This window comes from Lates calcarifer, linkage group LG20, assembly GCF_001640805.2.
Source record: "Lates calcarifer isolate ASB-BC8 linkage group LG20, TLL_Latcal_v3, whole genome shotgun sequence".
Classification (NCBI taxonomy): Eukaryota; Metazoa; Chordata; class Actinopteri; family Centropomidae; genus Lates; species Lates calcarifer.
The window spans coordinates 12,785,683-12,810,216 of NC_066852.1; the positions used below are offsets into that span (position 1 = coordinate 12,785,683).

A 24,534-nucleotide genomic window follows, 5' to 3' on the forward strand; every position below is an offset into this window, starting at 1 on the left:
GTCACAACACACAAGATTTTTTTTAAACACTAATATTACTTTAGTAGAGTAATTCTCTTCTATACATCTCACCTCATCCTTTGCTTGAAACAGGTACTCTTTTCCATCCCCTAGCCTGAAAACAGAGTCAAAGAGATGAACCATTAGTCAGAGATAAGCTAAAAAGTCTAACACATCTCACCATTTCACCTGCTATTTCATCATGGCCACTCATTTTATTGATTAAATCCAGAAGTGTGACAACTGTGCTGTATAAGGAATCCTTGGTCTGACGGTTTCATTTGATATCTCTCTTCTCACCTGAGCTTGAATACATGTTTCCTCTTCTTATAGTCGTGGGCTACCTCACACACAGCCTCCCCGAGACTGATGGGTACCTCTCCGTGGTATGGAATGCCGTTGCTAGCGCTCTTGCCGTCTTTATAAAAACCGAGACTTCCTTTTCTTAGGACACAGTACACGTTCTGCCAGGATCTATGGGAGCAAAGAAGTGGCATCAGGAGCAGCATATGTTGCACATAAAATACAGAAAGTACAAATGTATCATGGTGCACTTGTCTCACTCCCCTCATCACAACTCACCTGCTAGCTGCCTTTTTGCTGTGGGACTCCATCTCCTGTTTTCGACAGAGCATCCCCTCCATGGTTTCTGGCTCAGACTCTGCTCCTCCCCTGCTTGGTAACGTGGCAGACGGCTCAAGGCGAGATGATGCCAGACCACTGTCCCTACCTGGTCCGTTCACCGACTCGGACTCTGAGCCCTGTGGTTCAAACCAGATATGTACAGAGGTGATGAGGTGAAAAAAAACACAAGACTGGATGGAAGCACTGAGCAGCAAAGCAGCCATTCACAGCCACACATGAAGAGCCATGATGACGTTTGCTTTGACAACACTGTATGATTACCTGAGGTAATAGCATAGCATGGGTTCAGAAGGTCCACATAATCGCAGTCGCAGTACACTGATATCTAACAGGACAATTACAGTCGCTCACATGAATAAGACATACAGACTAAATAACCATAAATCTGGGAAACAGGCATACTGCACTGAACACGTGTAATTCAAATGTCTCCTGTTCCAAAATGATACAAATATCCTATAGAAACCTGATATTATATTTATCTAGGACAGGGTCAGATATAATTTATAATTTGCAGAATAAGTTTTATCATTCCAAAGATGCTATTTGCTTTTCAGTCAGTCCCCAGTGAATTACTGAGCAACTGTAAGTGTAAATAAATAAATTGTAACTCATACTACATTGTAATACCCAAACACAGACAAAAACATACATGAACACACACTTAATTACAGTTATTCTGGCTTTTGTTTACCATATGAATGTTAAATACAAAATCCACAGATATTTGGATGCCTTTCATAGTATTTCATTGTAACAGTAGTAGAAAGCATTATCAGCTTTTATCAGGTGCTTGTTTTTTTTTTGCTCAAGAGCTATTCATTGACTCCATCGAATGACTTTCCCACTAACCACAGGAGTGTACACATACAGTGAAAGACTAAAACAAGCTACATATAAATCACTTTTGAACAGCTACAAATATCACCACATTTACAATTCTGGGCTTCACAATTACAGTCACTCCTGTCCTGGTCAATATGAGCACATATAAAACTGCAGACTGCATACTTGATCCATGAAAACAATGTGTTCATGAATCTGCATCATGCCTTTAAATAGCAATGGGGCTCACCAATGAAACGGTGTATTTGCATGAATAAATAAAGCAATGGATTGCATCTGTGACAGAGAGCAATGGCTTCCTAATAGAAGAAAAGAGGCACTATAGTTGACCAGGAGCTGAGCGGAGGCTGTGAAGGGGGCGAGGGGAAGCTACAAAGCTGACCATGGCTTGGTACTCACACGCTCCGGCTGCTTTGGCTTACACACACGTTTAGGGTCTGATTTCTTTCCCACTGACAACGATAGCGATAATGACTGCTGGTAAAAACGCAATAAGAAATTGTTAAGAAGTCTCTGTCTGGTGCACAAACTATGAATTTAGTATATGGCTGCATTTCTAAAACTTCAAACTTTGTCAAATTCATAGAGAAATGGCTCCCTTTCTTTGACTGATTCTTCTCTGGGTATCAATTATAGACCTAAACACAGGTTTACAGCAGCTCTTTCCACAAACAGCCAGTGTTAACCGCCATCACTTCCTCTGTAACACAGGAAGTCACCAGGTGCTTCTCTTCATCCTCCTCAGTCAGAGGAGTGTCACTAGGATTGTGTAATATTCATCAAAGTTTACTTTAACCTACCCTAGCCCCAACCCCCAGACTCACAGGTACCCTGTGTACTTTCATCAGAGTCCTTCAGGTAATGGGTGAGTGTTTGTTGCTCTGCAATCCCTGGATGGCACTGACTCTGTATCATCAGCAAGAACTTTGCAAAACTTTGCTGCTTATATATAAAATGTTGCTGATAGAAAAGTTACATTTCACAGAAAATGTCAAGTGGATAATAGCAACTACTTTCATTAGATGAAATTACATGCACTGAAACAATGCTGTTGACTGGACTTGAACAGGACAGAGACAGGAACACACACTTACACTATGTTTTATATGTATGACATATATACAGCTAACTTGTGGTATTTGTTCATAAAATTCATTTTCACTTTTGCAATGTTTTGGTAGTTTGTCAGGAATACAACATTAAATATATAATGTTGAGTTCATGTCTCAGAGCAACAATGATGCCAATTACCTGTACTGTTTCTGCTCTGACTGTTAAACTTACACACATATTGAGTAAAAATAATTCCTACAAATCCATGTCATAATAGAGGAGATAAGACAAGGAAACATCTAAAAGACATTACAGGACATTACATAATAGACTACATTGGAAACCTTATAAAAAAAAAAATACTCATCACAACCGTAACACTCAAAGCATTTGGATTTATGTCTCACCTGAGATGTGTCATTGTCACTATGTACTCCATTCACTGACACCGACTGATTGAGTGTGGTCTGGTCCAGACTGGTTCTTTGTTTGAGAGGGAGGAAAGCATGTTAATAATAAAACAAACCAAAAAAAACAATAGCTGCTTGTGATTTACACCAACTCTAATATGCTCTACAATAACTCCCCTTCGGCTTACCTGGCTGCAGAATCATGTGCTTGACTTTCTGTCTCGGATTGTGCCACTTCTTCAACTGGGGGTGGTGTAGGGGGTCGTCGTGCCCTCTCCTCTTCCTCTCGCCTCCTCTGGATCTCCTGCTCCTCAAGCTGAAAAACAGGAACACAGAAGTGCTATCTAAATGTAATACCCAATGAGTGAGGGTTTCCCTGCCTAGTTCACAGATGAGTGGTTGATGTTCTGTACATCCTGTATCCACCAGGCCACACAGAGCAAACAAAACCATTTTCAAATAATGTAAACTTTTGATGTGATTTACGATATCTCTGTATTTACTGTAGTGAGTTTTTCCAGAAGGACAAAGCGCTCTTCCCAGGATGCAGCAAGTTTCTCAAAGGCCTCATGACGCTTAATTAGGCTCTCGACCTCATCCACATTTGAGCCCAGCTCTGCTGCTCGCACCAGAGGTTCTTGCCCTGCCAACCAAGACTCTGCCACATAGGCATCTCGTCCAAACTGCAACACCTCCAGCACTGAGATGTAGAAAGAGGGGGCACAAAGAAGGGCAAAGAAAGAAAAACAAAAAGAGAAAGACAGTGAACAAATACTGAGATATTAATAAACACAGTATAAACAGCATCAGAAACGGTTAGTGGTGAGTCAGGTGTACATCCAGTAACTTTCAGGGCCCTATCAGTCTGAGAATAACTCAACAATAGCTCTAAAGCAAAACAACACACACTTCATTAATTTCAAACCACTGTGTTGGTGCAGGGAATGATTCCAAAACAAAAGGAAGCACAAAATAAAAAAATCTTACGCAGAAAAACCATGGTGCTAATTTTGCTATAGTGCAATCAGTCCCAATCAAATACATGTAAGCACACATGCCTTGCAGAATATGTGGTGTATAAGTTGGAGAATTGTGCTGTTTCCTCCAAGTCTTGACAGAAAAAAATATGGCTGCCATTATAACTTTATAGAGTTTTACAGTACAGCCTTACTTCCATGGAGTATTAACTATTGTATGGTGTCTTTGTGTGTAATAAGCCTTCAAACTGGAGGTACCTGTTTGTATTTTATCTGCTATCTCTACCCTGTAGCAACATGCCCACACCAATGGGCCCCTTGTTTTTTTCATGGCACAATTAGATTGAATGTGCCCTTATGCACACTCTAAAACATGTTATGCATTCATACCAATTTGTAAATGGTCCATCTTGTCTTGCCATTTTTTGTTGATCTTGTCTCTCTTTTCCTGGAGTTGAACCAGTTTTTCCCGAATCTGTAAATCAAAGAGAAAGAGGACACATGAAAAGACCTGCATTAAGTGATAACACATGATCATAATGTTCCTTTTTCACTCAACACCATTGCTTGTTAATATACATGAATATGACTGCAGATAACAGTGAAAGTGACCCAGTGTATGATACCTCATCAGCTGCATAGTGATTATTGTTAATGAGAGTATTTCCCATCTCAATACAGGCAGTGAAGCTGTCTGCCCTGGTCTCAATCTCTGACTTGATGTCCTGGTGATTGGCAATGACCAGCCCTGCAGAAGATACATCCCTGGGACAACAGAAAGGAGAGAGAGGTGAGAGTCAAATATACATTTAACACTGATTTTAACAGTGTTCATAAGTATAAAAAGACATGCACCTGGGACTGTCATGTGCATCGATTTGCAGGTTGACACCATCCATCCAGAGCATAAGGTCTCGCACCATGTTGAAGAAGCGGAACTTCTCCACTGTGTCCAGCAGGAGGAGCCTGCGGGTCTGACCAGCCTCAAGCAGGCCCTCCCAGGCAGAAGTCACGGCATGTTCGCTCCTGTGAATGTCATCGGCTTTCTCTCCAGCGTAAGCCTTCTGCAGCCGTGCTGCATCATCTTGCACCTGGTTCACCTAGGAGGTAAAGGATGAAGAGAGGAGATTCGGTATTCTATTCACATTCTAGTCTTCTCTCACATTAGATCTCTTTATTGAGAGAAAGCTGACCTGTCCACTGAGGGCCTGGATGTCATGTTCAAAAGCAGTGTGCTGTCTGTGTAGATGTTGGACAGTGTTCAGATCACGGCCAAGGTCAGAGGGCAGCACCTCCCTCTTTTCCTTAACACGTCCAAGCACCTCCATGGCATCCTGATGGAAGCGGTGTAGCTCATAGGAGGCTGCCAACATTTGTGTGCGTGTGTCAATCAGCTCCAGCAGATCTGCCCAGGCTTCGTTTAACCCGTCCTTCCACTCAGCCACACTGGCGTTCTCAGGATGACCCGACTCAATCAGGTCATCTGCCAGCCCATTTACACCATCTACACGCTCTTGGCCAATGGTGCTGGTGTCACGAGCAAACTCCCGGAACTTGTCCCTCAGCATCTGTAAAGAAAAATCAGGCCAAACGTGAGCAACATAATTAATTCAGCTAAATTTCTCTGAGCTGCAAAGCATGTGACTGAGAAAAAAAAAACTCACTGTGACATGTTCATAGTCCTGTCCTAGTTCATGAGAGCCAGCAACCACCTCCCTCTCTGCAATCCACTGTTCCAGGTCATCCACCTCCCGCTTCAGCTGGGTCAGTCGTAGTCTCTCCTGAAGCCGTCCACGGCGCTCCTCAGCAAGGTCTTTTAACCCTGCATACAGCTTATCCACTTGGGCTTGCCGTAAGGTGATTCTCTCGCTGTTAAATAAAAAATAAAAAAAAGACAGATCAGTGATTGTGCATGTACAACTTTGTTCATAATAAGGCATGTGTCACAGGTTACACTTCAATATTCAGATCTACCTCACCTCTCTGGGTGTTCACTGGTGACCATGAGGCGGCTGCTGTTGGCTAGCTGGTGAATGGTTTGGGCGTAGTCTTCAAGTGCCTGTTCCAGGATCTGGTGTTTCTTGACCATCACTAGTGCACTTTGCTCATCCTAAGAGACAGACAAGAAATTAATTTTTTAAAAGTTTTCTCAAGACATACGATTGTGAAACAGCTACAGTTCTGTCTTATTTTATCTTGATTTACCTTAGCTTTTTCCTCTGACATCATGTGTAGCTCTTGCTCGCCCATCCAAGCCTCTGCCTCTGCTGCATCAGCATAAAACTGCTGGGCGCGATTGGCCTCTATTAGACGGGCATGACGTTTGTCTGTCTCTGCAATCAGCTGGTCCCAAAGGTCCTTCAGCTCAACAAGACGCTCCTCCAGAACAGACTGCCTCTCACCATCTACCTGGCTCTGAGTCTTTCCTCGTCTGTGGATGTCATCAATGCGAGGCTGGTGGCCTTGGATCTCCTTCTGTAATGTCTGATTCAGACACAAAGAGAGTATTTACTTTGACTGGTGGGTTGGCAATAGCTATCCTTCACATTTGGTTTGGGTATCAACTACAGACGCAGTATAAGACATTTAATAATGGGGTGACAATAATGGTAAGTCACCTTTAGCCTCTTTTGAATTACCCCTGTTTACAACATTTGAAGAACAGTTTCTTGTCATCACTGTACCTGGTTCTTTTTGATTAGCAGCTGAACAGTAGGCAGGTCTTTTCCATGGTCTGTTGAGGTTGCCAGGGGCATCCTCTCTTTCACCCATAGCTGAGAGAAAAAAAGAATGATTAAAACACAAGCTTCGGGCAAAATAGGATACAATAGAAAAACTTAATGACTCCATACTTCTGTATCTAATTTAGGCAGTCAGACAGGTAACCCAACTCACAATTTCATCCTCCAGATCTCTGTTGAACTGATGTGCTTCTTTGGAGGCCAGTAGTCTCTGTCTCCTCAGTTTGAGAGGGTCCTGAAGGTTTGAGAAGTTGTCAGTGACACGCCTTTGCTGACCATCTACCTCAGCCAGTCCAGCATCTTCCTGGCACAGTGCCAGAGCCTGAGACTGCAGGGACTGCACCTCTTTCTCTCGGACCTCCATCTGGTGCTCCAGCATCTATATAGGGACAGTACAAAAATATAAGACAAAAGGGTAAGACACTTGGCAGTCTCCACTGAACAGATTTGGCCTGTTCCACCATAAGCACTCAAAGCACAAAGTTCATATCTTTAACACTGAGTACAAATTAAAATCTTTAATTACCGTACATACTGTAGTTTTCTTCAACACATTTAAAACAGAATTAAACTTGTACTAATTATGTCTTATGATATTAAAGCTCTGATGCAACAGTATTACTGACAGCAAAGCATGCAGTAGATGTGCTTTGTGTGCTCAGTGTGGTCTACCTGGTGCTTCTTGAGCAGGATGTTGACACTGGTCAAATCTTTGCCATAGTCATCACTATGCAGCTGACTCTCAATGTTTTTCAGCCAGACATCTAGAGCAGAGCAGCTCTGTGTAAAGAGCTCTGCCCTATTAGCATCGAACAAACATTGGGCTTTGGTACGGGTGGTGCCCTCAAGCTCTTCCCACTGACGCTGTAGGTCCTCCAGGGTCTGCTGGACAACAGGTTTCAGCTCGGGCTTCTCTGCCACCAGCGCCTGACCCTCCTGTTAAGAGACAGGAAACAGACAGACTGTCCCCACTGTGTACAAACATTAAAAAATGAAATGCTATCTAGCCTTACCAATTAGCCTAACTGATCAGTTACCTATTAACCAATCAACTGAATATTAGAATTACATAACAATCCCACCACCTGTCAGAACTGTCCATGTATCACACATACATAACTGATCCTAAATTTACCCTTTTCCCTTATTTATATTAATATAGATAGAGTCACACCTTGTCAATTTTGTCTAGCCAGTCTTTGTTAGAGGCCAGCTCTGCCATAAAGGCCTGGTGCTTCTGCCACTTGCTGTGAAGATTTCTGGCCTCATCGTAAGACATGTCCTGTGCCGTCAGCATCTTCTCATTGATCCACAATGTAAGCTATGGAAAAGAGGATAGCATTATTATTAACATTATTATACAGAAAAACAAGTGATAAACACAAACATTGTAATTTTTAAAGATTGTTTGTACCTCCTGCCCATCTTGGAGGAAGTGCTGAAGTTCACGGTTATCCTTAAGTTTTGACAGCAGTTCATTTGCAGCCTCCTTATTCTTAAGATGCCTGGAGAAAATTAAGGAGAAATCTAAATGAGCCACTCTTCAAACATTTAATCAAAAAGGAAAACTTATATTATTGGATTTTTTTCTCCCTTCTTTTACTTTTGCTCTAACCTTTCCTGGATGGAGTCAACTTTTTCCTGGATCTTATCAGAGTTTGCATTAGAGTCATTAATGAGGCGCCGTCCAACCTCCACCACACCAGTTATCTTCTCTTCACTGGCCTCTGTGGTGGTGAGGAAATCCTCATGCTTCTTAATGGCCTCCTCTGCTCCCTGAAGACTGGTGGGCATCTCTGTGTGAGATAGGACATACTCCTACACAAAGGAAAGGAATGTTAAAATAGTTTATAACATTTCTCATATGCAATTATATAATCCCAATTATTTTTCTTGATTTTTTGCAGGCTGTTTACTTCAAGTGATATGTTGAAATCAAAACATTTAAAACAAGCACAAGTGGGAGATAAAGTGAAGAATTCAAACTAGTTTTTATTCAACAATTTATAATTTGCTGAAGCTGTCTTTGAATCCCTGCTCTTTGGGTGTTACAGTCCTTACATTTGTATGGACTTTAATGTCATCTTATTTAGATTTTTGTGCTGCTTGTAACTATAATAGTAGTTACCTGTTTTTTATGAAATTAAAATAAACCTAGTATAGTGGCCTATACTACACAGATCTAGGCCTAAGGCCTACTTACAATGCAGCGTATTTCTCTCTTCCTAGTTGATCTAATTTGAGAGCTAGGTATATAAATACACATAACCAGACACCAATGTAAATACACCACAAAACCCCACACAATCATAATTAAAACTTATATAGGGTAAACATATCTCTAATTACCAGAACAACATTGTTGTGCTGCAGTAAAACCATTGTGGAAGCAAAGAGAAATTTAAGCTCAAAAATTTGACTAATAATTAACTTAAATCAATTGAGACTATCATTGTGATAATTTAGATGTAATAAAGCACAATTTAGTCATGTAGGGAAGGCTCAAGGGGGTAGACTGTCTGCTGAGAAATTTGAATTTCATTTACATTTCTATCGAACCGATAGTAACTTTAACTTATGCTTTAACCCAGATGTTATTGTCCACTTAAAGTATAAACCACAGCTCACTGGAAAAGGCTTAAATTCTATAGTACTTGTTTTTCTAACCTGGCTGTTCAGGAAAGCCTCTGCCTGCTTTGCATCTCTCAAGAAATTCTGGAAGTCAAAGGCTTGGGCCAAAAGACTGTGGCGGTTCTCCCACATGCGACGCAACTCATGCCAGCCGGTATCCAGTGCCTGGAGCCTCTGGGCCAAGAACATGTGCTGGGCATCTGTTTGACCTTGGGTCACCTCCTCACCGACTGCCCGCATCTTCTCATAGTCCTCCTTATAGTTATCCACCTCATTCTTAATACTCTCATGCTGAACTAGCAAACTCTCAGCCTCAGGCAGAGAAGTGGGAATGTCCTCTGATGCCACGGCTGTCTGGGTGCGGGACAACCAGGACTGGAAGTCATCCAGATCCCTAAGGAAGCCCTGCAGCTTGCTGGCTTCACCCAATGACTCCTCGCGTCGCTTCATGGTGGCGTTCAACTCGTCCCACACTTCTTGAATCTCTGCCAGGCGCCCTTGGATCTCTCCTGCCTGATCTGGATGTTCCTTGGCCAGCTTATCTGCTTCATTTCTCAGGTCATCCAATTTGCCCTGAAAAAACATGAAAAATGCAGAAACAATGAGAAGATTCCTCAGCATGAAACCCAAAATGATACTGCAATTAATTTTCCTTATTTTTAGATCATTTATTGCATAATGTATTGTCTTTTCCTTTCTGTTCCCTAACCCATAAGTCTCTGTATGTATGACCTCTCCATACCTGAATGGCCTCCAGGTCCCTCTCCATGCCAGTGAGTTTGCGCTGCAGTGCCATCACTCCAGCGAGGTCATTGCCCAGGCTCTGAGTAGACTCAATCACCTTAGTCTTTTCCTTCATCCAAGTTTGGATCTCATTACACTCCAGGTGGTAGTTCTGGATATTAAGGGCAGACTCTAGGGCTTGTTTCTTTTGACCAGCCAGTTGTTCAAACTCTGCCCATCTAGGGACCATACAAAACATTTAGGTTAAAAACACTAACCATAGTGCGCATTGACTACAAATATATTTCTCCACAAAATAGTGGGTTTCATATGGTCTCATGTTAGCTCTGACCTGTTGTTTAGTTGGTCTCGTGTCTGGTGGATTTGGTCTTTGCTACAGTTGTCAGAGCTCAGCAGCTGCTCTGCCACCTGGTTCACATCAGTGACACGACTGCCAAGGTTGTTCATCTCAGGTTCAAGAGTCTCGAATCTGCAGTCATAATAAGAGAGAAATCAGTGACATTTTGTAAACTTAAGGACAAGATCAGAGCTACAAAATGATGTACAGCTTATTGCTGAGCCTAAATACTGTTTCACATCTGTAAACTACAGCTTCAGTGACTTCCACTTGAATATTTTCAAGGGATGTTTCTTCCCAATTAAATCTGTGTTAACATTCTTCCCCTGCCTTCCTCCCAAACTGACCTCTGCTGCACCACCTCTAAGTCCTCCAGTTTTGTTGGAATTTCCATGCAATGTAACCACTGCTCCTTTTCTTCCACCCAGAGCTGGCAGGCACCAGCCTCACTGAACATGCGGTAGAGGGCCAGGGCACCTTCCAGAGCTTGCCGGCGAGCTGCTGACAGAGACTCCAGTTCTTCATAACGCTGCTCAATAGCAGGTAGGCGGCCATCCACCTACAGTCAGCAGAAAATTTTAGCAATTTACTGTAAATGGCATGTCATCACTGAAGAAGTATGAAAACAAAGCACACATACCTGAGGGAATTGTACATAGGCCTGTGGCAGTGCTTGGACCTGCTCATGCAGGGAGTCGATGAGGGGGCGGTGGCTCTGGATCTCCTCCTCTATTTCCCTCTGCTTGCGAGCTAGAGTTTGAGTGGAGAACTCATCGTGGCCCACCTCCTGACTTGACACCTGTCTAAATGTCTCCATGATCCAAGCCTCCATGTCATTGGCATCTGTTTGGAACTGATGCAGGGCCACAGCTTCCTTAAGACTCTGCTCTCTCAGTTTGGTTGTCTGGGGAGCAGAAAGAACAAGAAAATTACAGAAACAGAAATATATGACAGAAAAAATATATATTTGTTACTGTTAGTAACAAATGCAAAGAGTTATGATCACCACCCACCTCTTCCAGATGTGCCCACTGTGCACGGATGTCTTGAATCCTCTCGGTTACCTCTGGGGCTCCGAAGTGTCCCTCCTTAACCAAAGCTTCTCCAGCAGCAATGCTGTTACTCAGGGGGCCATAGCGGGCTGCCATCTCATCCCTGAAAGCCTCATGTTTACTAAGCAGGTGAAGAGCAGAAGTGAGGTCACGCCCACAGTCTCCACTAGCCAGGATCTGTTCCTGCTCTCTGATCCAGGCTGCCTCCTCTCCGAGATCCCAGAGGAACTGCCACAGACGCCGAGAGTCCTCTAGGCGCTCTCTGCGTTTCCCAGCAAGCTGGCCAAGCTCCTCATAGGCCTGACCCAGCAGGTCAACCTTCTCACTAACTAGTCCTGGCTCACATGGTTTGTAGGCTGGCAATTAGAAAATGCAGGAATGGACAGTGCTTAGATGTAGTACACAAAGAGGTCAGACTAAAGCTGCATGGTCTCTACAGAGAATGAGTAAAGGCATGTGTGAAGACTCACCCTGTTCATAGGAAGTGAAGCGATTTGCAGCTCCCTGCACTGCCTTGATCCTCTCTGCCTGAGCTGAAATGTCAGCCTCCACCAGAGTGTGTTTCTGAAGCAGGTCTAACACATCATGCAAATGTTTGCCACTGTCCTGAGACTGAAGACGACCCTGAAACGGACAGAGGAAACATCCAGTAGAATATTTGGTTATTTCATCTCAAAAAACAACAACAACCACGAGGTAGGAAGCTTTAGCTTCAGACCATTAACATGAACAAAAGACGAGCCAGAACTGAGTTCAAATGACAGCAGAGAAAATTCATCTAATCTGAGCCATTAGTGCAGGCCATTAAATGACAACAGGACATTGTGCTAAAAACACAATTAAAAAAATCAGATAATAAACTGTGTAAAAGCATTCTAATTATATGGTAATGGGTGACTGAATCACCGAGACATTAACAGAGTGATTCTAGCTACCACTGAAAATTACAGAAGAAATGGATTAATGTCCTAATCAACTCCACCCCAGATAAACAAGTGCAGACATATATTTTTCCACCCCAGCTGTCAGCAGTTGAATTAAGAACCTCTTTGTACATTTTCTCAACTGAGAAAGGTAAAGAAAACCTCAATGCTAATTTTGGAGTGGGTCAAAGTAAATAGTGCTATTTGTTTTGAACTTGTGGGTGGCTGATGTGGCCAAGCCTCATCTAAGGCAGTGCAGGGAGGTGTAAGTGCTACCTTTTAACCCCATACACAACTGATAGGGGTTAACCAGTTTAACAATTAATTATTAACACCACAATTAAACTACATTTTAGGATATTCTGGATGATATTTTAGGAAACTTGTACAGTGCATTTATTGACACAACATCACAGCAAATTAAAACTTATACAAAATTACTGACTGGTAACCTGTAGTAGATGTCTAGCATCATCATTTCTAGGGGTTAACATGTACACCACGTAAATTAAGTACACTGAATGATTGTGCAGACTGTTTATTTAACCATTTGAGCCAGTCAGGTGGTGGAAACATAGAGAATTGTCTCCCAAGATGTAAAATGCTGTGTCAGTGGTTATCAGCAATTGCATTTGGCAATACCATGCATTTTAAGACTGGCAGAATCAAAGTGAATTAATATCACAGCAGGTGGGAATGGAGTCACCAGATTTAACCACTTAAGGAGAAAGGCACACAAGCCACAGCCAAACTCAGTAAAGCCAGCAATGACAGGCAACATAGCTCAGCCTAGGCCAACAAAAAGCTAATTACTGCTGTTAAGTGCAGACACTAAAGCTGTCCTGAACATATGTGAACTACAAGTAACTTAATTGAATGGATTAGGAAATTCCTTTTTGTTAATTAAAAACAAAGCCAGTATAGGAAGGAGGTCTGACACATTAAAAGTTAAAACAATTTGAACACCGTTAAAATAGTATAAGCATTCATTTTATTGTTGTGTGGGTCCTTACCTTCATGTCTGCCATCCAGTCCATGATGTAACGCATCTCCTGAAACAGTCTCTGTAGGTCACGATGGGCATTCAGTCGCTCCCTGCGTGCAACCAGAAGTTCTTTCAGGTATTCCCAGAGTCGAAGTACATTATCCCTTCGTGCAAGTATACGTCGTACATCATGGTATGCCTCTGCTTCCAGCTCTTTGGCAACAGCTTCCACAGCAGCCACACGCTCCCAGTACGCTCCAATGTCTGTCTCAATTGCCTCATGTTTACGGGTGGCAGCTTCCACTGCTCCCAAGTCTGTTCCAAAGTTGTCCTAATGACAGAGGAAATTCAGAAATAAGAATGAATCTGTAGCCACACATTCATCTGTTTTTTAATAAATCTGATTTTCATCTACCTACCTGAGACACCAGCCTCTGGTTCTCACTCAGCCATGTCTCCCGCATAGCAGCTTTGCGGTCGAAACGAGCAGCAAGCATCTCCAGCTTCTCCTGGCGAATCAACTCATTTCTCAGAGCCAGCTCTCGTTCGTGCTCTGCCTTTTCCAGTCGCTCCCATGCCTGCCCCACCGATGAAAACACAACAGTAAGCCGCTAACATCCAGCAACTAGGGTATTAATATTGCATTCATGATGTATATTTTGTGAAACCTTATTAACTAAAATAGTCACAGATGATAGACAACCCTAAAGTGAACATGAACAATTTGTCAGGCCATCAGAACAAGCAGCTTATTTTACATATTGACGTTTGGTATGACATCACATCACAAAATGTTTCTTAATGAAAGGTTGTATTTCTGGCTCTGTTTAGAGCAAGAATACCTTATTTATGTCAGAAATAAGTTTGCCCTCTCTTGGCATGTAGACTTTCTGGTTGTTTGCTCGCATCTTGCTCTGGATAGTAAAGAGAAGAACCTCCAAATTTCCTTTCTCTGTAAATCTGTGGAGACAGACACCACCTCTGTTTAACATACTGTATAGCTTCACACTTTACATCCTAGAGGATAACAAACATTGTGTCACTCACTGGGTCATATAAACCTAGCTTTCTGTTACTCACTTGGGGGGTTTCTCCACAGTCCGGTAGGAGTTGAAAGCCTGGAGCTGGTTCTGCACAGCACTCAGTGAGTTAGCTAGCTGCCTGTCATTGAGTGTTACAATGGTCTGCTCAATCCACTGCAGAAGCTCTGAGGCCAAGGTCTCATATTTCTCTATCAGCTGGTCAGCCTCAATAGCATAATCCAGCACCTGCAGCAAGGAGAGATTTGTGAATCAAGGCAACTGGTGAGCAAACACTACACTACAGGCAGTGAATGTGTACACACGTACATACACATATACACACACACACACACACACACACACACACACACACACACACACACACACAGCTAACCTTGCCAATTCTTTTGCCCTCCACTGCCAAAGCTTTCATCTTGGAGAAGTAATGGTAGTAGGTCGCCACGTAGGTAATGATGGATTTCTCATCAGGCTGATCAACGTTAACATCTGAAAAAGAGATAGAATGATCCATCTGCACCTCAATACTTTTCCCCTTTTTAATCTATTGATCCTAAACTTAAGCGTGCACAAACTATACTATCAAATTTGGCTGTCAATATAAACTAAATGAGAAGTTTAATAGGTGCTAAACAGTTACCATCTTTGGACATTGTTTTTGTGATGTCAGTGTAGCTGACATGTGATGCGGTGTTGTCTAAGCTATAATTAATTCCAGTAATCCTCCATAGTCCCACACTCATCAGTCTGTTTCGGGGAATAGGCATCAGCTTACTGACTTAGTGGACAGTGTCAGGCCATCAGTATGACTTACACAAATGCTTCATGTTTTAACAGAGGCTTTACCCACTCACCCTCTGGGTCCAGCAGCTTGGTAAGCCCCAGTTCCTTCTCAGCCACATTGAAAGCATTTTGGAGATTGTAGTGAGCGTTGGACCTCTTCAGGTTGTCAAACTCAATCAGGTCAGGTCTGCAAAGGCCAGGGGAACAATTATAATTTAATAAATACAGACTGCAGAGGAGAGCAGGGTGTAAACAAATGGCAATATCATTCATATAACATCATCTTCTTATGGTGAAGAAAAATATATATTTCACTGTCTACTCCAATACATGTCTCTGTTTACAGACCATGATTCATAAAATAATCCACTGGATTTAGGTAAAGTCATCTGCATGCTAACAGGCTTTTCATCTGTGGATTAGGCTCCAGCCAGTTATTGCTTATTCTTGCCTATACCATGTTTTCATATCAGGCTTGCATGGGTATAAGAGGGGTATAAAATTGGTTTGGGAGGCCTACATATACATCATTTAAACTTTAATCACCAATAAGCATGAATTACCATTCCCAAAATACTGGACTGAAGACAAAAATTGCTATTTTCTCATTGAGTTCCAGTCACCATGCCCAGAGTTTTGAACTGCACAACAGTCATGAAACTTTTAATCATTAATGAAACAAATAAATTGCATTGTAGATAAGGTTAAAAAAAATGCCTGTGATGCCTCCTCTATAGTTTGAATAGGGGCCTGAGCATGTAAATGGCAGTGTCATGGTTTACATGAATATCCCACAGGTCATAAGTTCAGTGAAAGCAATATTAGTATTCATGTATCATGTATCACCTTAGGCATTAATTGTAACAACCACAATGCTGTCTGTTCTATTTGACTCCAGAGTTTAGGGTTTTACTTTCAGTTCACAGATTAATTTTAAACACAAGCTGTTCATGGCACCAGCAGGGTGTGCAAGTGAGTTACCAAGCATAGCTCTTCATAACAAATAAGTGGGTTATTATTTCTGTGATCTAGGTCATCTTACTCCCTATTTTACTTTCATCCTTTTAGCCATACTGCAGACTGTTTGAAGGATGAGAGAAGTAGGAGGAGACCTAAATAGAAAACGGGATAAAAACACCCCAGAGAAGTATGATGGTACAGTGACAGGTGCTCCTCATCAGGTAGAGAAAGATAAAAGAGGGGTTTAAGTACTGGCAACTGTTTTGTTTGGTAGGATAAAGTTCTTGCTTTGAAAAAGGGGCCCTGCTAAAATTAATTATATATTTATGTCTAACAGGGTTTCATTCCACATCACAATGTAGCAGGTAACATTTAGTACGGGAAGAAGTCAGTGACCTGTGTTTGTGCACGATGGCATTGAACGCCAGACCATCTCGCCAGCTGGTTGTGAAGTTGTGGATGTTGACATTGGGGTATCTGCAAAAGTCAAATAAGAAGTCATTAATCATGAATCAACACAGTAAGATTCATCAGCAAAACCATACATTTCACTTCAACATATTAACAGTATTCATCTTGTGTGATTAAGCACTCTCTATCTCTCCTTTCTCACCCAGCAGTTTTCATTTGGCACCAAAGCAGCAGGGCATCTTTAGCCGATTTCTTCTCCTTGTTGTCTTCTGTCTCCACACTGATGTCCTGGATCTGTCAGCAGAGCATTCATTCAGTTAATAGTGTGCCCACTGAATTTTACAGTTCTTATATGATTAGACCTTCCAATATTATCAATTATCTGTATATTATACCAAATTTAAGGAATGGTTGAAAAAATTCCCAGGTAATGACAGTAAGTTCATGACTCATCTTGTAAATCACATCTAAGGAGCATTAATCTCTATCACCATTTATGTGAGTTCGCCTGAGGATGGACTGCATGCAGAGACCTGATGTCCCAAAGTCAAACTCACTCTTTGAAAGAGGTTAAGAAACGTGGCAGCTGGGCTGAGAGGGTAATGAGCAAAGCTTCATACAAGTATTTTATACCTGGAAGCGAAGGATGATGGTCCAGATGAGACCCAGGGTGAGACGGTGATTCCCATCCACAATGTCATGTGAGCCCATGTTTTCTAAGTGGACTTTTTGCTCCTTGAGAAACTGCAGGGCTTTGTCAACATTCTCCAGGCAGTGGATACGCATGCGGCCCTTAGTGGGCTTTGGCTGTGGAAAGCAGAGGAAAAAGAAAGAAGACTTAGGTTGACGTTGTTGAACATAGTGATTACAGCATACATGAATAGGAAAGGGAGCGGGAATTTAAAAAGAGAAAAACATGCAAGAGCAGGAGGATAAGTAAATCACAGGAAAAAAAGCAGAAATGAAGTGCATGATTTCTCCTTCTTCCTGACTTGTGGTACAGTGTGATGGCCATGCTGACGGCCTGGGTCAGGCTTAGGACAGAGAAGGGAGGTTTCTGTGTGATACTGACCAGCTGTTCTCCTGAGAGCACTTCCAGAAGGCGGATTAGCATGCGGCCATCGCGCAGGTCGGTGTACAAGTCACCAATGCGACAAGTCACTCGGCCTAGGTGAGAGTTCACCCATTTGGTAAAGGTCTTCTTCTGTACTGCTTCACGCTCATCTGTAAAGGGAAAAAAGAGAAAAGTGTTTAAGGTACAATGCACCAAGATCACAACTGACTTTACTGACTGAGATGCCAGTGGCCTGAATATCGTTCCTGTCAGAGAAATAAATACTTACAGGGAATTAATGTTGCTCTAAACAAACACCAGTGTAGTCTGCAATTTTGATCATATCTGAGCACAGACAGGTAACAGTAAATCATAAGGACTTAGGCTTTGTCCTGAGCAGTTCATAAGCAGTTCATGAACCATTAAGTCTCCAGGATCACTGTATTGACAGCTTAGTGAGAGGTTTTCACTCTTCACATCAATGTTTAGTGATGGTTCTACTCAAGTGTGCATTGCTAATTGCTGATGGGAGTCTGGAAGAGAAAAGTGACTATGCAAAACTGCACATGAAGACAATGACATTTGGTGAACATGTTTGTTGTTTCTTTATTGAAGGAAAACTAAAAAAAGAATCACAATAAATTAAGCTGTAACAGCAGCTCAGACATATGGACCAGGGGAGTAAGAAGCTAATCCTGCTCCACCACCTAACAAGGTGACCTCATTTCTAGGACACAAGGTCTTCCTGGCTTTTGAAAACACAAGCCCACACAGAGCAACCCTGAGGTACACAGAAAATAGATCTGATCAATGGATCTCTACTGAGTTAAACAAAACAAACGCTCCTTACAGCAGCAACAAATGAAACATAATGGTGGTAAAGATATATAGATCTTTAAGAAACAAGAAAAATGGTAAAGCCTTCATGATTAACACAATGATTAACAACATCAACATTAACATGTTGATGACTAAAGCTGGATTTTTTTTAAAAAAGTATTCATCATACAAGTCTCTAAAATGTAATCATCTTTGATGATGAATGATACTGTGTATGAAGGTGCAATAAACCGTCTTCCCACAGTCCACTTCAAACAAACTGGTTTAACAACATAAACCATGATACAAACTGCCACGTGCTTAGATGTTGCTTAATGTGACAGAAAGTAGCCTTGAGGGGTTAAACAGTCTAGCGACCTGGACAAGATCTGTTAATTTAATTACTAAAAACTCTTTTGTGTTTTTTTTCTTGCTCTCTCACCTTACTCAGTTCAACCAAATACTTCTAGCATTATTACTTTATTATATAACTATGTTGTTGCTACTAACAGTAGCCTACCAACACCTATTTAAATGTTGCCAAAGGTCATGATTTTACTAACAGAAAAGCCAAGGCAGCATGGTTTATTTGAATGAATGTAATATCTTTCAAACGCAACACAATTCAAAGCTGAGAACTTGCTCATGTAACGGTGGGAGACTGAAGCAATATGAGCAATATGAGGTGAACAATTTGAGGTGGCCAAAGACGGTACAGATTTTGAAATTACACAGAAGCCTTTTAGGGTGAAGTAATACCCAGAGGACATAACGCGTGCACTGTTGCAAGCTGAGGGTGCTTCCTCTGTACCTATACTCAATTAAAGAGATCCTCTTTTGAAAGAATACAGAGAATAACAGCAAACTGAAAGGTATCTACTCATTTTCTGTCACAGTTTTTGACATGATTAAACATTACAATACAAGACTCAATATCCTATAGCTCTGTATTCAACCTCACTGTAATTCAGATATTGTAAGGTATCCTGTAGAGTTTTGAACGCTAGTGGATCTGTACAATGATATTTAAATGGGTGGGTTTCCGTATTGTTTGTTACATTATTTACTGTATGTTCTGTAAACATACAAGGATGCATATGAATGCCATATGCCACATCAGAGTGGTGTAATACAAATTTCTACCGACTGCACAAGGCTGCGCCTGTCAAATCTCATGTTCTCCCTGTTGAAACTCACAGTTAGTGTGTTTTGTGGCCATCTCACAGCCTTGAAATGAAAATCCCAGAGACTGTCACACCATCAAAAAAAACATCACAAAGAAATGTTTGTTATGAGCCTATGCTTAAAATAAAATGCCAGTGCAATACAGATTGCCCTTCCTTGCTTCAGTTGCTTTTCCCTTGACAACACTGTCTTCCAAAGAGCACTGGCCAACAATAGAAGAGTGAAATATATTCCACTGTCTGGGATAAAGTTGTTTGGCTGTCCATGTTCCACATTAGAGCTGAGGACAGCAGAACAACTCGAGGAAGCAATAGGAGAGGAAAACAACAGAGAATGCAAAAAGATGGGGTGATAATGTGAGGCATTGTTTTTACTAGACTAGTGAATCAGGCGTACTTGCTTATAGCATGAATAGCCGAGACAGCTTATTTGGATGTCTTCTTTTAGAATACAGTAGGTAGTTAAAATCTAAATTTTCAATATCTCACACAAGACTACAGACACAAATGGCCTAACAGTATGTTATTTTGTGTAATCTCCAAATTTAGCATATAATATCTGATATATATAATCGAAGTTTCCATTATAGAAATTTAACATTTAAAGACTAAACTTATTTGGCTATACAAATAAGCAGGTAACAGAATTGACTGTAGCCATGTCCTGCAGGCACTTTTAAAGGGCTGGAGCTGAGGCACAAACAGGTTTTTCTCTGCTATCCCAACTATCAGCCATGTTGTCTTCTAAATATGTGTGCTTTTTCCTGCTTTTTCCTGGTTTACCTAAACTCAAGGATATCAGACAAAAAACAGCTACTATCTAACAGCTCTCCTTTGTTTTAGACCTGGTTGGTTCTGTAAGTATTGTAATATGGTGTGCTGGTTGTTTAGGGTTGTTGTTTGAGTTTTTGGGACTTGCCGTTTTATAACCCTCTCATCCCAACGTACAAGAACCGACTGACTAAACTTCTGTCACTCTCATGTACAATACTAACAGATTGTTCGATTATTAAAGGACCACAAAGTGATCTGAAGTGGTTTAATGAGCTGGCAGAGGTGGATTACTGTGGCAGGTGAAGTACAGTAGAGGAACCGACATTCCTCCTGAAGCTTGGTCATGTTGTGACAGCACCCAGCACTGGGGGAGGCAGAGGGCAGGGATCCTAAATAAGAAATGCTGCTACCCCATTGGTGATGTGCACCTAATAACAAGGCTACTGAACAGGAACAAAAGACAGACAAACACACACATCACGTCTCTTTCGTGTTTGCTCATTACAGCAAGCAAACACAAACTTGTCATCAGTTGCAGCTATAGCAGATAAGGGCAAAACTGGTGCAGCTGTTTTCTCTAACAATGTGACATTTGTGGATTGTCTTGTTAGTGCATGGGAGCACATGTCAACTGTAATGTTTACACATCCAAGTCACATCCTAGTCTAAATGGTTTATTCATGTTTCATACTTCTACAACAGAAAGCTAGACTTTTTTTTAAACTGTGCTTATGCTGATGGTAGTAAGGTGAGAGAAGATAACTGAAACTAGGAAGATGCCTCCTCTATACTGCCAGATGTCTCACGTCATGCAAAATACTTGCAGAGCCTGCCAACATTGTTATAAAGTTACATATCATGGGACAAGAGAGAAGAGTGGGAAAACACAGTATCTAAGCCTAGTCATTTCTAGTTTGTCTTACCAAGTCTTGCCTTATTCTAGCTTTTTTTTTTTTTGACAAAAAATCCCTCTAAAATGACTTTTCACACTAACCTTGAGGCATGCACAATTCAAAGTATTAGTTCTCCCAAACTAAAAATGCATGCATGAACTACTTCATTTTTTTAAGATAGTTTTTTCTACAATTAAAACTTATGTTAAACTGGACTTCACTACTATATTAACTTATTTTATGTCTATTAAAGGCCTTCCTGGACAAGAGTTAAAGGGATTCTTATTTAAGTGTTACAGAAATCAATATTTAAAACTGTTTTAAAACTCCCCTGACTATCCTCCAGCTCTATCTCTCCTCCTTGAGACTCTTTGTGTGTGAGATAGAAGTAAAAACAAGTGATTTTCTATGCCATGTTTTTCTCCATTGTTTACTAATGGTAGCTCAGAGCTAGTGCTTAGATGCATCACCGAATGTTTCAAAAGCATATCTGGGCATGTCCAGTCACTTTGAACATGTTTGTCTCAGGTAATAAGCTTTAAGTATAATGTCAGGGTAGGGAGTAGAGTGGGGGTCTAGCTCAGCCAGTGCCTTCTCTACTGTTACAGGTACTGAGGTTTAGCTCACTGCTGATTTCATATTTAACCCCCAAACAAACTTGGGTACTGCTGATAACGATGATTATCTGCAGGTAATCTGAGCAAATATGCCGCCAGACTTAATCCTGTCTGTGTGGCACGCAGACGCTAGGATCAAGTTTGATGATATCATGCAGACGGACACAACATTAACAATGAATCTCTCGCACACGCCTGTGAGGGAGAACAATCACATCTACAGCATGGATCAGAACAGCACAGTGCAGTTTAAGACAAAGATCAAGTCTGTATCCGCTGTACTCTTGTACTGAGGTCATGGTTTAATGTTTAGTGTTCAGCACGTCTTTATAGTTACCTGAACATATGTGCTGCAATATTAAAAAGTTAACTGATCCGAGGAATTTCTGATTTCCCATTTATATTTACATACAATGTGCTTTTTTAAAAATGAGGTTGAGTTCCATCACAGTTCAGTAACTTAATTCATGAGAGAACAAACATCAGTTATGCAATGAAATACACAAATTAATTCACTATGGCTGGCTATTGTCTTTGCTGTTTTGCTTTTTTTTGTCTCTAAATTTCACCCATTCATTTCTTGAAAAAGACATGATGCTCTAAAGAAATGACAAATAAAAATAAAAAAGAATAAAGTGATGGATCTGGAGTTGGAGTTATAGAAACATGCACTTATGTTGTTTTGGTGGGTTTTACACGTAACATCTGTCAAATACATCAAATACCCTGCACTGTAAAAAAAAAAAAAATGCCATATGATAACACACTTCTTTTACACTGTAAAAAGAAAATCACCATGCAGACTTTATTGCACGTCAGACAGCGTGCAGTGTAACGGAGGCAGAATCTTGTTTAGCAGATCGTGTCCTGCGAGCACACAGTGTGATGAGGTTAAGGCAAGGCTGTGTCCTTCAGCCAGCAAGACGCCAACCTGTACTTGTCACAATTACTTTGTTTTTCTGGCTGCCAGCATAGCATGTGATCATTGATGGCCAGATCGCTCACTAACGCCTTTGTACTATACAGATATACCAAATGTTCAAAATATTTGATACTGCCAGAGATTGAATGGAAGCTAGGACTCAACACAGAGGCTTCCAATCACTTAATCAGCTCTCCATTGACAATAATGTTGGTGTGTGTTGCTGTATACACAACAGACATTGGCCTGGTACAAGATGTCACCACTGCTCTTTACCCACTGACCATGCCCTGCCAATGATGAAATAGTCTGTTTGTCCATTACAGAGGCAAAGATAAGATAATTAGTAGAGGAGAATTAGAGCCAGACAGTCTCTCTTCCCATTCTTCTTACTGAAGTTTGCTGTGTTGCTCACTGTCTTCTCAATGAATCCTGCATCTCTCTGCTGTGTTGCATGACACTGCACTTTGGGCTCCCAGTGGCCTAACTTCAGCACAGAGGACAAGGACTGACTCCATCCATAAATAGCTTCTCAGTAAGCACTTCACACAACAGCAACACATGAATACTGCAGATTTTGTCCACTTTTCATTTTCCTGACCATTTCTGTCCAAAACACTGGACTATTATGATAATTTCCTTACCCCCAAAGCTTTCAGAAAAGATATAGAAAAAGCCAGTAGCAGTAGATCTGGCCACAGCACAGACTGGTAGTGCAATTAAACTAAATTAACATTTCATGTCATGTCCTGCCCAGGTCATGTCTTTGTCCCCAGCCATTAATGGTTCCCTTCTAGCTAGCTTGAAATGCCCTTGACTCCATATACTTTTGGCATTCTGTCCCTCAACCACTGTAGGCATAATGAGTGCCTCTGATCACCCCATCCTCAGAAAGAATGAGTAAACTACTTCCATCAATCTGTCTGCTTTAATCTGCTTTAATGACCTTCTCTTGGACATTCCCACACAGACAAGATTATGGTATTATGCCAAAGGGCACAGAGAAAGGTACTCAGCAGTGGGAGTCTGACTTTTTTCAAAGGAGTGTAAAATTTGCTTTGAAAACCAGCTTACAGGAAACAAATTAAGCATGAGTCAAGTGAGGTATGCTCAAAGCAAGTGAACAGAAAACCACCTTGTGATAGGTGTGTATTTATGTATGTATGTGTACAGTGAGTATGAACACACGTGTATGAATTTTATCCGAGAATCTATACAGAGTAAACCTGCGTTAGTTGTTTGTAAAGCTGTAATCAAACAGTATATTGTCCTATAGTTTGCATGAATTCCTCCACTTCTGCCACTGAAACCAAAAACTAAGGCTTAAGAATCAATTTCTCAACCACTGGCTTCCAACTATTTTGCTGTCTGAGATTGCAAAGTAGACCCTTGGCACTCATTTAAAGAATGCAGTGAAAGAAGTATAGAGAGAAAACCCTCAGATAGTCACTAGTAGCCTGCAAGCATTGTGGTTCGTGGTTACTATTTTTTATTGACACCAGTGAGTAGTTTGGTCTGAAAGTCAACTATGGCTTTATTGTATGATGCTGTGAGCATTGCAAACAATGAGGGCAAAGTGTTCTAGAGTAGTTGTAGGAGGAGTTGGTATTGGTAAATAATGTTTCAGCAACAAGCTACTTTTGGTAAGTTCTAGAGTGCAAGGAAGGGTTTGACTCCGAATCTTTCTAACTCATGTATCTATAGCTGCCTAGACCTGACCATTAGGACAGAGT

At 41.3% G+C, this 24,534-nt stretch overlaps 1 protein-coding gene across 3 annotated transcripts in view; it reads right to left on the bottom strand.

Moving 5' to 3' along the window:
* Window positions 1-24,534, bottom strand: part of LOC108893349 (spectrin beta chain, non-erythrocytic 1) — a 49,612-nt gene that overhangs the window by 1,078 nt on the left and 24,000 nt on the right. For 2 of the 3 annotated variants that reach the window (XM_018691315.2, XM_018691316.2), the window contains 36 exons: window positions 17,611-17,762; window positions 17,172-17,345; window positions 16,741-16,832; window positions 16,524-16,604; window positions 15,239-15,354; window positions 14,761-14,873; window positions 14,425-14,612; window positions 14,187-14,304; window positions 13,764-13,922; window positions 13,373-13,675; window positions 11,907-12,060; window positions 11,398-11,792; window positions 11,025-11,288; window positions 10,732-10,943; window positions 10,379-10,516; window positions 10,046-10,265; window positions 9,340-9,876; window positions 8,288-8,490; window positions 8,087-8,177; window positions 7,847-7,993; window positions 7,345-7,608; window positions 6,827-7,051; window positions 6,616-6,705; window positions 6,137-6,415; window positions 5,911-6,041; window positions 5,596-5,800; window positions 5,125-5,499; window positions 4,787-5,031; window positions 4,558-4,696; window positions 4,322-4,406; window positions 3,458-3,654; window positions 3,143-3,270; window positions 2,952-3,027; window positions 583-761; window positions 301-474; window positions 73-115 (listed from right to left, as the gene is read on the bottom strand). In XM_018691315.2, coding sequence (XP_018546831.1) covers window positions 73-115; window positions 301-474; window positions 583-761; window positions 2,952-3,027; window positions 3,143-3,270; window positions 3,458-3,654; window positions 4,322-4,406; window positions 4,558-4,696; window positions 4,787-5,031; window positions 5,125-5,499; window positions 5,596-5,800; window positions 5,911-6,041; window positions 6,137-6,415; window positions 6,616-6,705; window positions 6,827-7,051; window positions 7,345-7,608; window positions 7,847-7,993; window positions 8,087-8,177; window positions 8,288-8,490; window positions 9,340-9,876; window positions 10,046-10,265; window positions 10,379-10,516; window positions 10,732-10,943; window positions 11,025-11,288; window positions 11,398-11,792; window positions 11,907-12,060; window positions 13,373-13,675; window positions 13,764-13,922; window positions 14,187-14,304; window positions 14,425-14,612; window positions 14,761-14,873; window positions 15,239-15,354; window positions 16,524-16,604; window positions 16,741-16,832; window positions 17,172-17,345; window positions 17,611-17,762 — 6,692 coding nt within the window. Of the gene's footprint in view, window positions 1-72; window positions 116-300; window positions 475-582; window positions 762-1,890; window positions 1,969-2,951; window positions 3,028-3,142; window positions 3,271-3,457; window positions 3,655-4,321; window positions 4,407-4,557; window positions 4,697-4,786; window positions 5,032-5,124; window positions 5,500-5,595; window positions 5,801-5,910; window positions 6,042-6,136; window positions 6,416-6,615; window positions 6,706-6,826; window positions 7,052-7,344; window positions 7,609-7,846; window positions 7,994-8,086; window positions 8,178-8,287; window positions 8,491-9,339; window positions 9,877-10,045; window positions 10,266-10,378; window positions 10,517-10,731; window positions 10,944-11,024; window positions 11,289-11,397; window positions 11,793-11,906; window positions 12,061-13,372; window positions 13,676-13,763; window positions 13,923-14,186; window positions 14,305-14,424; window positions 14,613-14,760; window positions 14,874-15,238; window positions 15,355-16,523; window positions 16,605-16,740; window positions 16,833-17,171; window positions 17,346-17,610; window positions 17,763-24,534 lie in introns of all 3 variants that reach the window. The other variant, XM_018691312.2, reaches the window with a different exon arrangement.